This window comes from Anguilla rostrata, chromosome 18 (assembly GCF_018555375.3).
Source record: "Anguilla rostrata isolate EN2019 chromosome 18, ASM1855537v3, whole genome shotgun sequence".
NCBI lineage: Eukaryota > Metazoa > Chordata > Actinopteri > Anguilliformes > Anguillidae > Anguilla > Anguilla rostrata.
In genome coordinates this window covers 18,027,935-18,041,727 of record NC_057950.1, presented here as the reverse complement: position 1 = coordinate 18,041,727, position 13,793 = coordinate 18,027,935, and the positions used below count along the sequence as shown (strand labels likewise).

Genomic DNA, 13,793 nt, shown 5'->3' with positions numbered 1-13,793 from the left:
ATGACCGGACAATCCAGACCCAAGAACAAAGAACAAGGCGAGTAAAAAGATCAAAGATTCGTAACGCACATTCCCCACAAACACAGACGTTCAATTTTATTTTTTTTGCGAGGAGAGAAATTGACTTGTTTTCAGAACGGCAAACTGTGTCACTGCCATTCAGTGGGACACCCCCGACCCCCAGCATCTGTCTGTAAAGCTGTTGAAGAGAGCACCTGGAGAGAGACGGGCTCCAATATCAGACGGCATCTCACAGGGCCATCTGGCTCCTCGCAGGCTCCTCAGCCCAAACCTCCATGCATCGCCAATGGAGCCGATACACCAGCTGTCTCCCCACCGCTCACCTGCACTCCTATAACCTCTGCATCTGCCTGGAAATCTCACTTCCTTTTCCTGAGAGGACACGCAAAACTTAGCCTGGTCTGGACTACATTTACCACCCCCCCTGCCATACCCCCCCCCCCCGCGCAGCGTGAGCACAGCTGCGATTCCCTGAAGACGTTGTGGTTCACAGTAAGAATTAGGTGGACAGATTTATCGCAGGACGGTGCACTTTAGGACTCACTGCTCTCAGCCCTCGCCGGGCAGCATGAGCCTGTCTGGCTTCATCTCCTGGCTTCACCATGGAGTCAAAACCACTGACACAAAGGGCATGAGACACTGTTTTCATCAAAGCGTGGTTCTGATGGACTGCAAGTCCCTGAGATTACGTTACTAGGACCACTACTTAAGTAAATGTGTAGGTAAATCAGACATTTATGTATAACAAAATAAATTCATCCAAAATAAATAATTAACCTTGTGTAAACGACAATAGAAATGCAATATTTACAGAGGACAACAAATACAACTATAAAATCATTTTACAATTGAAATAATTATTTCTTGATAACCACACTGTACAAATATGTAAAAAACAAGACCTAGATAGAATTATAGTTAAATACTGCACATCCTATCCAATTCAGGAATATTATTACAGTATACATACAGTATTATATGCTGGGAGTTGCATACATACCTTAAGAAACTCCCAGCAAACCTTTCGATGATGTGTCCTTACTTACAAATAGATTTTTAAATTTCTCTGAAACTAATTACACAAGTCAGAATTTTCTTTCTGTATCCTTTTAGGGGGGGCTTAGAGGTGAATCCCCTGGTACGAGGACATTGTCTAAATATGTTTAAACTGGAGAAATAACTTTGAGTCACACCCTATTGTCACTAGACTGATATGACACAGCATGTGGCCACATGTGGCTGGGAGCATTTACCTCAGTTTTGGCCACTTGTAGGCGCCATTGGCGAGCGTGAAGGCCCCGATCTCCAGCTGCTGGATGTGCATGGCCAGAATGTGAGCGGCCGGGATGGTGGGCTTCCTCTTAAAGCGCTCGCCCTCCATCAGGCACAGGTTATCACTCTTCAGGAACACCTGAAACAGGGGCCAAAGGTCACCTCCATCCTGCCAATGGAATCAAATGCTGGATTTCGCTTTGCTCAGCCGAAGCGTGATTAACACACTCAGCCGTTAACATGCTGTCCATTTTCTGTCCCGTATCACACCAGGGGCTCAAACCTACAACCCTCCATTAAAATGCATCTGGAATTAGTCTTAAAAATGGGCTTCCCTGAATACTATTACAACAAACAATTTTTTCCCCTAACAAGCTCACTTTGAACTTGAAATGTAAGTCATTCTAATTTAGATGAGAAAGGTTGAGTAATGGATAATATTTCAGCACTTAGGTACGCATGCTGGTTCATCTAGTCCCCATCTGCCAGCGCTCTAAGCATAATCCACCTGAAGGGGGCGCCATGCTTCATACCTGCACTGTCCTCAGCTCTTCCAGGATCTGCCATGCTTTAGCAGAGAGGTGTCTCCAAGCCTGTCAATCAGAAACAGAGAGAAAGATAACAGCAATCAGACAGTGCTTCACTAAACTGGACCAAATGTAAAAAACGACCACTGATTTGATTACTACTTGAAAAAATACTTCATGTATTTTTAGGTCAACTGAGCCTTCAAGACTTTAAAGTGCACTTCTCTACATGGTCTGTACTTCTTGGTATCTATTTCTAGTATTTGAGGGCTAAAAGGGCTTGAATATCACATAACAATTTTTACCATAAAATTATACCCTTCAATTCTGTCTATGCTTCAGTTATGTAGTAATTCCAGCCTTTTTTTGGGGAGTATTTTTCCATGTTCCACATTCAAGCCTGATTGGCAGAGTGCCCATGGACTTTCATTCAGCTGAACTGAATGGTGAAAGGAGGCAAAACAGAACAGAAACTTATGGAGACTGTTTAAAAAACAGCTCATCGTCAGTAGCCAATGAGAGGCGGTGTTGTGCCTCATATCAGCGCAATGACAGCACGTTTAAAAAATGGGGGAAAAAGCACTTAGCGACTCACCGGTAACTGCTTGACAATCACATTCTCCAGGCCTCCAAGGATCTGTATGGCTGAGGCAAAATCTCTCGACTCATAGCAACACTTGGCCATCAACAGAAATTTAGTGAGCAAGCTAGCCTGCGTCTGGAACATTATGGATGGGGAAGAGAGAGTTAAATACTCAATACTGTGAAAAATGTGACAAAAGCTGACATCTCAACAATGGAAGAATGAACCGAAGACCCAGCATCTCCTTATAAAGAGCCAACAGCAGTGTGGACTGCACAGCACACGTCAGGTCTCAAGGCATTTCTCTCACAGACTGTCAGTGGTGTCTGCCATGCCCGACATATGTCAGCAACTGAGTTATATGCCAAAGTGCTGAGGCTGAAAGGAACATCTTACAAGGTATAAAGGTGCTAAAGGGATGGAAAAATGCCTTTGCTGCCCCCTGCTGTTCTGGAATATTACTTTCATGCTGCTTTTGCTTGGTGAATTTTTTGAACCACTGACAGGTACTTTCGAGAGAGAATTCAGTGTTCCAGTCTAAACACTATTAAATCAGAAAAATGTGTGGCTTCAGAGTTCAAGCTCCCTCAATACCAAAAGGGAGTTGCCACAAACTAACACCAAGGACACTGGTAAATTCACATTCACAGGCACTGTCACCCACCTTCAAAGAGTCACATATGACGATTTCGGCTGAAACCCAGGTGGCCACATTGTCAGCATGCTTCAGCATCTGTGGGAGGTATCGGTCCTGCAGCATTGTGTCAGAGGCAAAGAGGCTGCTGCCCTCTATTGGTGGGAGGTCAGGTGACAGGCTTCTGTAGGAGCGGGGAGAGAAGACAGGGCTGGCAATACCCACCATACCGGCAGCCTGTCTGTAGTGTTGAACATCACATGGAAAGACAAAAGAATCTCTCCAGATAACAACATCTCAAGGCCAGAAACTTTCATCTTCAACAGGCTACAAAATATGAGGATCAATAACATTGATTATACTAATATCCACAACTTATCATTGTTATACATTTTTAAAGAAAAACGTGAATAATAATAAAAACTGCCTCAAATTTATGTCACCAATTAAATCTGGTAACCAGTAATTATGTGGTAAACTCTATGGTATGTGCTGGCTCATTCCTCTCAGAGGAGCAGAATGATGGATTCTGGGTAAGTTTTGGACAGTGTACAGCACGTGTGCTCACTTGCTCGCTGCCTTGTCCCTGACGCCTTGCGCTCGAGAGTTCAGGAAGTGCACCGGATGGCAGCCTTGAAATATTTCCTGTGGCGAAAGCCAAAAAAAGGATCAGAATCAGCACACTCTCCTTGTTTGCCTTTTTACACAGTTGTCTCTTTATTTATGACAGAAGTGATCTGTCTCCTCCTTGTGGTTAGGTAGTTAACCTGTAGCTAGTGTTCCGTACCTGTTGGAGGAAGCTAACCTGCAGCTAACATGCCAAGACTGTTGGAGGTAGCTAACCTGTAGCTGGCATGCCGTACCTGTTGGAGCAGGGTGAGCTGGTTAGCAGCGTGCTGGGCTCTGTGCTCGCTCTGGTAGAAGGGGTAGCGGTCTTCGGTTCTGAGGGAGGGGCCGCTCAGCTCATCCAGCAGAGAGGAGTAGCACGGCCGAGGCAGAGCCGCCGCGATGCAGAATGGCTTCTCCTTGGGCTGCGCTGACTGTGGCTCCACCACCCTGGAGATCCTCCACGGGAAACTCTGTATAAATGTGAGCACGCACATACAACACAGGCATAATGTAAACACACAGGCATGCATACAGTTACAACACAGGCATAATGTAAACACACAGGCATGCATACAGTTATGGCTTTTATTTTATGAGTTTGCAATATAAATGAATCCTTTTTCATTTTTTAACATTTATCATATTTAACTTAGTGAACTGAAAGTATCAAACTCTGACCTGAAAATGATGGAACACAACACACAAATGTAACCATAACAACATATACTGTAGGTACACAGATAGAAACAGTGTATTGAAAAAACTGTGAAGCTCACAGGCATTTATGGACTAAACAGGGCATATTCAGGACTCACACACAGTGTCTCTCAACCTCAAACTCAAACAGCCATCAGAACTACACTAAGATGTGAGCCACTGAGCATTTTCTTGATTTGGCTCTGTACGCCACAATTATAGATTTGTAATCAAACAATTCACATAACAATTTAAGTGCAATTCTTTGTCCCAAACATGGAGTGCACTAAACATCTGCACCAATCATAGAGGTTCAAGAGGCTGCCCCGTTAGAATACAGACCTTTCTACCAGAATCTTCTATTGAATGCACTGTTTGAGTGTCATCCTCTTCCTGAATGCTGATTGGGCTCCCGCAACATCTGGAAACCATGTGGCTCCTCCTCTTTCTGGGGGGGCTCTGGAGCAGAGTCAGTAATGCCTCCCCCCTCCCCTCAACTGGAATTACCTGCAAACAACATCAATGCCCCCTAAAATAACATTGTTTTTTTTTTTTTTAAAGCACCCCTCAACGAACAGAACCATCACATTAAGGTCTACCTAAACGTTGCTCAAAATTAACTTTTATTCCCTAAATACGTCATTCAATGTAAAATAATGTGATAAACCAGTGTTGCACAAAAGGAAAATAAACTGCCAGTTCACTTGAAGTGCCATGCAACGTTTTCTTGATCATCTGCGTTAGGCATTGCAGTGTTTTGCGTTCACAAGCAGTGACAGAATAGACATACTGATTGATTGATTGACTGAACCAGCTGCACCCTCACCTGTGATATCAGGAACTCCTCCAGGGTCTGATAGAGGCTGGACTTGGGGGGGAAGTCCACCTGACGGCTGTTCTCCAGCCAGGCCTGCAGCAGGTCCAGGGTTCGGTGGAGTACCTTCGATCGCTCAGCAGAGGGCGCCTGGCTGTCCCTGTGAGCAAATTAAATGCTCATACGGATCAGTCTGTCAGCCACAATCACAGCTCATGACAGTGCTAAAGCTGTCTTTGGGTCAAATCCATATGCATGCGTATGGCCAGAATTCAATCAAAATCTGTCCTGAACATCACTGAACTGTTCAGAACTGAAGAGATATACTTCAGAGAAGTGTTTTTCAGTTTCCTAAGTTTCTTCAAAGTTTAATGAATTGAGCAATTGGTAAAATGAATTGTCAAACTGCGTTCAAGAAAAAAATACAGTTTAATTTATTTTTAAATCAAAGTTATGTACACATTTTGACGTTGATTGCATGTAGACCTATGTTGGCTAGATACACGTCGAGTTAAATCTCAAAATGACTGTGATTAGTTTTAAAGCCATCAAGACAGTTTCAAACATATCAACAGACAAAAAGAAAGTGAACCTTAAACATGACGCTGTAATAACAGTGTGAAAGATAGCTTAAATATTTTTTCCTTCTTTTTCCTATCAGTTTTCCTACAACTGATTTACAGACTGTCCACGGAGTCGAGTAGAGCTTACCCTGCCACGCTGATGAATCTGTCCTTCAGAAACCGTAGGAAATCTTCAGGAGTGCAGAAGTAACGATAGGTATACAAGAACTGTTGGATGTAGCCCTCAAGGGGTGCATTTCTATCAGCAGGAGAGAAGAGGATTTGACAGGTTTGTTTCCTCTCATTTCAAAGACAAGCCTGACACCTTCTGGCCATGAACCAGTACTGCTGCTGAACAGGGAAATTGTATGCGAAATGACCAACACTTTACAGACCCTTTGCAATCATTAATTATGTATTTGTTCCATTACACATAAAAGGCTGAGGAAAACAACTACTGTGATAGAAAGCATATTCTATTCTGCCGAGGTTTTAAAAAGTAATTGCACAGAGAGGCAAAGTGCATTTTGCTGCAGGTGTTCCTCTACATTCGTGAGCTTCTCATCTTTCAGGCTGTATAAAGCTTAATCAAAATGAACACATCTGATAAAACGGCAACATATTTACCAATTATGTGTGAGGGAAAGCAGGCAGTTTTTCATGGGTTATTCCTGATGTATATCATAAGCTTGTATAGAACACTAGAGTACAGGGAAGGCTGAGAATAAAAGACTTACCTGGCGTACAGGTAGGACATGAGACCCAGAGGTGTTCCGGCCTGAAGGGAGGCGGTACCGCCGGGGCTGCCCCGCCCTCTTCCCGTCCCGGGCTGGAAGGTGAGGATTGAGGGGTCTTCAGAAGGGTGGAGCTCTAGAGGGGTAGTGCCGGAGACTGCCAGAGAGCGCAGGAGGGCCACCTCCAGACCCCACTGGTCCATACACAAAACCTGACGATGACGGGGGAGGAGCCAACCAATCAATCCAAACAATAACCTAACATTATTTTATTCACTCATCATCTGGCACGCCTAGCTTCAATGTATCTATGAGGACTTTTAATATTACTTTACATTTATTTAGCAGACGCTTTTATCCAAAGTGACGTACAAAAGACTGGTATACAATAAGAATGGTATAAGAAACTAATTTTTCAAAAAGATTTTATGTTAATTTGACATGAGACAGCTCTGCAGTCTTCTCACCTCCAGATATTTTCTTACAGAGTCCAAAAAATCCACTTTAGTCTTCATTTCCTCCAGCTGGACCTTTATTTTCAATATCATGATTTTAGCATCTGATCCTACATGTAAAAAGACAAAAATACATAAAATCTTAATTTCAGTTACTAAGGAAACGAGCCATTTGTTTGGTCATTGTATACTCTGAATTAATTTATGTTGCACTAAACAACTGTTGGGAGAAAAAATAATGTCTATTACCTTTATTTCTCCTCTCTTGGTGCAGTAATTTATTGTAGAAGTTTCTTGTTTTTTTCAGATTTCTGGTCTCAATCATAAGTTGCTGGTGAAGCTCCTGTGTAAAATAAAGTTTAACTGTCTTCTATCTCACAATAGTGTCCTGTGCATGTTGATTAGGTAGCATGACATCATCAATGGATGGGAAAAAAATAAAAGTTTCACTAAAAAAAAGCACTGCTGTAATGTTTTACTAGGACTATTTTTCAGGGGGATATTTCAAACGAAGCGCTCCTCGCTATGGTTACGGAAATCAATAGCCCTTTTGAAGTGAGAGAAGCTGCACATCTAACACGGACAGGAGACCCAGGCCTATAAGCCTGCATGAAAGTGTGTCTCAGTCTGGCCATTTAGGGGAAGGAGGTTTGAAAAAAAAGAACTCTATGTCGACTACAAAGCAAGTGCAGACAAAGAGAGCTCATCATTATTTTAACACAGATGTTAACGGAAGGTTCGAAGTGGCACGTTTGCCATGGTAACGTGCAATGCTTCCAGTTTTTTTTTTAACTGCCATTTTTGAAATTATTTTTCAATGTAAAATGAGCGTCCATTTCCATCACATCACAAACTTTGGTCCCAATCAAGATCAATATGTGTCTACTGAGTCAGGTTTCTGGGCACCACTCCAAGGTTAAAAGAGCAGCTTTATAAAAAAACTTCCTGAATAAAAACATACCCATGCATATGCTCACTTTAAAAAAAAAAAAAGAAAAAACCTATTCTCACCCATTTGAAACAGCATAAACAAGCTATTGGATAGGACTTGCATTGAAAAGAGAAGAAGCATATCTCTCTCTGAAAGCCTGGGGGTGCCCAGCACATCACTGCATGGAACCATTGGAGCAACAACCCAAGGGACAGGGGTCACCTTGGATCCAGCCCACCCCTGTTGAGAAGGGGCCAATGTTTGCCCACTACCATAGACTCTCAGTCTTGGTTGGCAAAGCCAAGCCCAACCAATGACTGTCGCTTATGATCCTGGTCTGAAGGTTCATTTTGTTTATACCACAGCTAAAACAGTATCCATTCTGCTTTGTATGTAACCAATGCTTCACAGTGTTTATGCATTAATGTGACTCATCATAAGCCTTATCTTTCATAAGATACATGTTTAATACAATATGGATTTGTCAAACATTAAAGATCAGTCATGTTTACACAAAGGCACAAATACTTATGTGTGAGAAAGCTCTCATGCTTTATGTCAGCATAAAGCATTCAAATCACATGAAATAAAAACTTAAAACTTAATTTTCTGTCTAAATGTCAAATGTGTCAAAATTAAAACTCAATTAATATTTGTAGAGCAAACATACCTGATTACAATCTTGTTCTAAGAAAGACTTGTCCTTTTAATTTAGTTAGCATAAAGTGAACATTGAAAATTGGAATTAGGAAAATCAGATGACAAAAAAAGTCAACCACAGAAACAAACACAAAACCTTGCTCTGGTTAAGGTGAAACAGTGCTGAAAATTAATCCTTTGAAGAAAGGGTTACATTGTAATATTAATACTTTTTCTTCCTCTTGTGTATTCAATTGCAGTTTAAAGCAACACCCAAAAACCTTTTTCGTCGGAAGGTACAAACAGAAACATATTCTTTTCCAGCATTACATTAAAAGTGTGCCTTTGGTTTCCCTCAGGGACAATTCCCACAGCTGTTAAGGTCAAAAAGAGGGCAGGGACGCTATCTGCTATTCTGTCAGAGCCCCGTCACCTGCTACCCACCTGCAGTTTGGCTTCCAGGCACGGCGACTTGCTTCCTTGGCCCAGCTTCTTGACGTACCTCAGCACGTCCTCCTTGAAGTACTCCTCCCCATAAAAGGACAGAGCCCAGTCCTGGACGCAGCGGCATCCTTCAGCCCCCAGGGGGCGGCCTTCCTCCTGCAGCCCTCCCATAGATGCGAGTGAGTCCGTATCCTCTATGTCCTCCGAATAATCTAGGCTGAGCTGGCCCCTCCCGAGACACCTCTCACCCACCCCCGCGTGCAAAGGCGACTCAGTGTGAGAGGCCTCCACAGCGCCCTCTGCAGGACGTTCAACAAAGTCCATTTTTAGGCATCCACCTTCCGTCATTTCCTTTGGAATGGGTTCTGGGGAAGTGTCTATATATGGGGGAGGAAGAGGATGTGAGAAACAGTTGTAAGCACATGTGGTCACAAATAAAGGATTAAAATGTGTGTGTATGTGCTTGTGTGTGTGCACACGTGTGTGCGCATGCATGTGTTTGTGTTTGTGTGTGAGCATATGTGTGGCAGAAGGATGCTACTATATCCACGGTTTGTTTCCATGACAACCATCCTTTGTTGTGAAGAGCACGCTGACCTCATTCTATGCATCTGCCCTTAAATGTATTCTACTCATTCTGACCTTGTCCAACAGCCTGCCGAGCTTGTACAGCACAGTTAATCTGACACCTTAAAACTTTATCCACAAAATGTCCAATTATGTCCTGCATGAGCAATAAGACTCAAGTTCTGTTTCCTCCCTGGGCACCAGTACTTACCGGGACGCCCGTGCAGTCGAGGCTCCTCTGGTGCGTCTGTGTTCTGCGCCTCTGACGGACAGGTAATCTTTGGTGCTGGTGCGGGCGGCCCCTCGGTGCTCCCGCACACCTGCGTGCCTGGGCCCAGCGGCCCGTCCTCGGCCCTGGGGTACAGAGGGCCCGGTGGGGCCTCGCCTCCCCCTTTGGGCTCGGGTAGACCGGGCTCCAGCTCGTCCCTGCTCCGAGCCCCCACGTCTCCGCGCGGTCTCCGCTCTCTGCCTGCCGATCTGGCTGCCCTTTGCTGGCCGTTTGATGGTGGCCGTGTGCTAGAGGACTGCATGCATGAGGGGTCTCTGGGGGATCTAAAGGAGAGAAGAGCAGAACACAGTCAGCCCCTCCCACTTTCACCATAAGCCTGCCTCCACTCTGACGTCAGCGACACTCTCACTCGCACGGATACTGTACTCATCACACACTCATTTCTGCTATTGCACACCAAAAGGCAGCAGCGATGCTTCTTGCCAAGGAATGAAAACAAAATCATAACTACACACCTCAAACAATAGATTAAATGGCAAAATTCTGAAAATAGAACAACCATGAAGAAAAACTGAAGAAACATGCTGAAATTTTAAATTAAAATTTAACCATAATTTATACGTGAAGCAAAAAATTTTTTTTTAAAATCATTCAATACAAAGCACTGATATAGTATCTTTATAGCTTCCATATAAGTTTAATCAGCGAATCAGACTGCAGTGAAGAGTAACAGAGTGCCGGTGTTGAAGAGGAAGCTGCAGAGTGACAGATAGTCCACATCCTTTGTGCGCTCGGCAGAAAAGAACAGCAATGAGTTCAGAGGTGGGGTGACGCCAAACAAGGAAGAAGACTATTTCTGTTCACACAATCCTGCTTTGACCTCCTCTTTTCTGCCAAAACAGCACTTGATGAGCAATTAAAGGAGAGGTCCACATGAAAGTCGTCATGTTTCCCCGAGAGCCCAGAGAAGAGGGAGAGCTGTAAATGAGGGGATCTGCATCTAATGTATTCATTTATGTAAACTTTTGTCTCTGTGTAACACTCTCTAGGACTAAGATGCACTATGAGGGGCCAGGAGAGTCTCCGCCTATATCATCACAACAAAATCTTAGAAGGACAAACAAACGCGAGCCCCCGTTGCCATGGGGACCCTTCTGCGTAGAGGACGCAGCCAGGCGAGAGGAACAGTGTTTTGAAATGATGCCTCAGTGAATTCTGATTATGATCTGGAGGGGACCTGGCAGCACTGAAGTGCCTATTCTCAAGGACGCGCATGGGGCAAATTAAAATTCTAACCACCAGCACAGCCCATTTCAGTCTTTTCCCCCTCTCCCTTCCTCCCTCGCACTTCTCACTCTCTCCATCGCTCTCTTTTTTCAGAACAAACAAAATCCTGCGCCCTGTTTATCTGTTCACCCCAGAAGTGTTTTCTTCTCATATAAGGAGTCGTTCACAGGAGGCACTTCACCCTGGCAAACACCAAAATCAGCTCACACTTTCTCTTTCTCTCACACACGCACATGCACACACTCACACCCACACACACAGACACACACACACACTCTTTCAAGGTTGATACACAAAAGCTTTCATAGGATTGTTTGGCCTCCTTTCCGCTGTTGTGTGTGTGCAGTCCATCCACGCCAAAGGCACTCAAACATGAGTCACCCGTGTGAGAAATGACCCTGTCAGGCAGAATCAGGTGGAGTGGGATGATCGTCACAACTTCATTCCCGCTGACTCCAGGTTGTCTCCCGATATAAATGTCAGAGACCTGATTAAAGTTTAACGATGTCAATAATATGGTTGGATAGATGAATACTTCATCAATCACACGCATATCTCCATGGCGCAATGCTTTTGAATGCAAACCCTCAAATTCACGGAGATAATAAAGCAAATTAAAACACAAAACAGGTCAAGTGGATTGCCGATTCAATCAACCTTCTGATGGGATTTTGAGAGATCAGTTCTGAGATGTCAATCATTGTCTGATGGTTTTGGAGATGACTGGACATGCATCATGCTGTATCTGTCATCAAGCACTCCCTAAAAAAGAGGTATCTTCAATTTAACTGTTTGCTATTAGCTCAATTTGGAAGGATATTATGTCTGATATTAGCAGGCCTGAAAATATCTTAATTATCAATTAGCTGACAGCGAAATTGGCAGGGGTGGCAAATCATGCAAAAAAAAAAGCTTCTTGTCTTGTCCTGCATTAAATTTCAGTTTATTTCAAAGAAGTTCACTGCCTAATGTAAACCTGCAGACCAGTGGCTCCTGGTGCAGAGGGAGTTCAGCATCATCTTTGCGTGACCTCTGTGACCTCACACTGTGATTCAAACAACCGCATGGCACCCAGAAAGAGCAAAAACATAAATATAGCAACAATAACCTCTGTTACACACCTTACTGTCTTTAATGCAGACAGCACTATACAAGCTGACGGATGACAAATGCACCAATCGACAAATGAATTAAGCAAACTGAAACAGTATACAGTGGGTTGATTCATTATTTCAGGTCACCACAAAGAAGGATACTCACAGTGTGGTCTCTGCTTTGTTGATCACATGGTGAAGTGCGTCCAGTAGCTTCTCATCCCAGTACAGATCGGGGTACTTTTCAGACACGGCGCTGCAAAATGTTTCATACTGGAGGTTCCTCAGAGAGAAAATATACTCCCCTTGTAACAGAGAAACGGGGGGCACTGAATCATTAAAACAGCAGTGCTATTTCTTTTTAATATTTTAGAAAACGGATTGCTTTAAGAATATTGTCTCTGTAGGGGATGCTGAAGGCAGAGAACACAACAAACATTGTCCTTGATAACATATTAACACAACAAGAATAAAATAAAATGTTCATTCATAACAAAATAATAGTGAGGAGTGCCTACACTGATTTAGATTTTTTATTTCTGGGGGCAAATCTAGTAACGATATGTGCTGAATATTTGTGCAGTGTTTAACCCCAGTGTCACTGTCAAATTCCCCCCAGACTGGGCCTTCTCCTCCGTTCCCTTCATTACCCCTCTCACTTGAGCGTGGACGCACAGCTTTACCCATCGCACGGTCCTCCACCCCGTTCTCCAGGTAGCCCTGAAAGGCAAACTCCTCCCTGACCAGGATGATGACTGCCTGCAGACAGGGGTGCATCCTGGGACTCTGCGCCAGTGGAGCTTGAGAGGAAGCTCTGGGCGTCCCCCCCTCCTTCCCTGCCTCCGTGCCTTTCTCCGTCCCTCCCTCTGTCCCCGAATGTCCTGCCTGGGCCGGGCCCTGGTTCCCGCGGGAGCCTCCAGGCAGGGGGGAGGGAGCTGGCGGTGCCCGGTTCACATGCCCCCCGGGGCTGGTGGGCACCGCGGCAGTCCGGAGGGACCCGTTCTGCCCCGCGGCCTGCCGCTCCTGCCCGGGCAGCGAGGTGGAGAATGGGGAAGCAAGGCCCATGTCCAGGCCCAGGCCCAGGCCCAGGTCCAGGCCTGGTATCGGCGCCGGGACAGAGATCTGCACCGGAAACAAGGTCAGCAGGCCTGTCCTGGGATCCTGCCTCAGCAGGAAGCTGCCAAAGCTCCCTGTGTGCTGATTGGAGGATGGGCAGGAAGAGGTAGGGCCAGACTGGAGAGGAGGACTGGAAGTCTCTTGGTTAGTGTGTATGTGGGCGGTGGAGGGCGGGGAAAGGGAGTTGACCAGCGTTTCACCACTGGAGGATGTAGAGGAACAGTCCCATGATGCCCCGGTCCCCTGGGTGATCGTGTGTTGCGGTTCATCCTCCCTTGTCTTCGCCCCCTTCACCAGTGAGTCGTCAACGTTCAGAAGGACCTCCTGTTCACCTCCAGGGCTTTCCTTCTCACACCAAGACCTATGACAGAAATGCAAAAACGTAATTCTATTCCACAAATATTTACACTGAGAAGATTTTTTTCCCCTCCTAAGGCTAACATCAGCTGCAAAGTGCACAAGTGAACCAGCAGAGAAAGAAATTCCCGGTTAAAGCGGCTGATGCCTTCATTTAATATATATTTTTAACGTTGCCGAAAATGGACGCTTTGCATTGTATGCAGGTCATGTCTTTAATT

The 13,793-nt window shown here is 44.7% G+C and overlaps 1 protein-coding gene across 4 annotated transcripts in view; it reads right to left on the bottom strand.

The window, feature by feature from the left end:
- Positions 1-13,793, bottom strand: part of LOC135244768 (kinase non-catalytic C-lobe domain-containing protein 1) — a 35,929-nt gene that overhangs the window by 2,093 nt on the left and 20,043 nt on the right. For 3 of the 4 annotated variants that reach the window (XM_064317313.1, XM_064317314.1, XM_064317317.1), the window contains exons 14-29: positions 12,783-13,576; positions 12,266-12,404; positions 9,701-10,041; positions 8,923-9,299; positions 7,158-7,251; positions 6,921-7,018; positions 6,457-6,665; positions 5,868-5,978; positions 5,169-5,316; positions 4,685-4,849; positions 3,901-4,116; positions 3,606-3,682; positions 3,068-3,221; positions 2,416-2,538; positions 1,827-1,886; positions 1,275-1,432 (exon numbers count right to left, since the gene is read on the bottom strand). In XM_064317313.1, coding sequence (XP_064173383.1) covers positions 1,275-1,432; positions 1,827-1,886; positions 2,416-2,538; positions 3,068-3,221; positions 3,606-3,682; positions 3,901-4,116; positions 4,685-4,849; positions 5,169-5,316; positions 5,868-5,978; positions 6,457-6,665; positions 6,921-7,018; positions 7,158-7,251; positions 8,923-9,299; positions 9,701-10,041; positions 12,266-12,404; positions 12,783-13,576 — 3,264 coding nt within the window. The remainder of the gene's footprint in view (positions 1-1,274; positions 1,433-1,826; positions 1,887-2,415; positions 2,539-3,067; positions 3,222-3,605; positions 3,683-3,900; positions 4,117-4,684; positions 4,850-5,168; positions 5,317-5,867; positions 5,979-6,456; positions 6,666-6,920; positions 7,019-7,157; positions 7,252-8,922; positions 9,300-9,700; positions 10,042-12,265; positions 12,405-12,782; positions 13,577-13,793) is intronic. The other variant, XM_064317315.1, reaches the window with a different exon arrangement.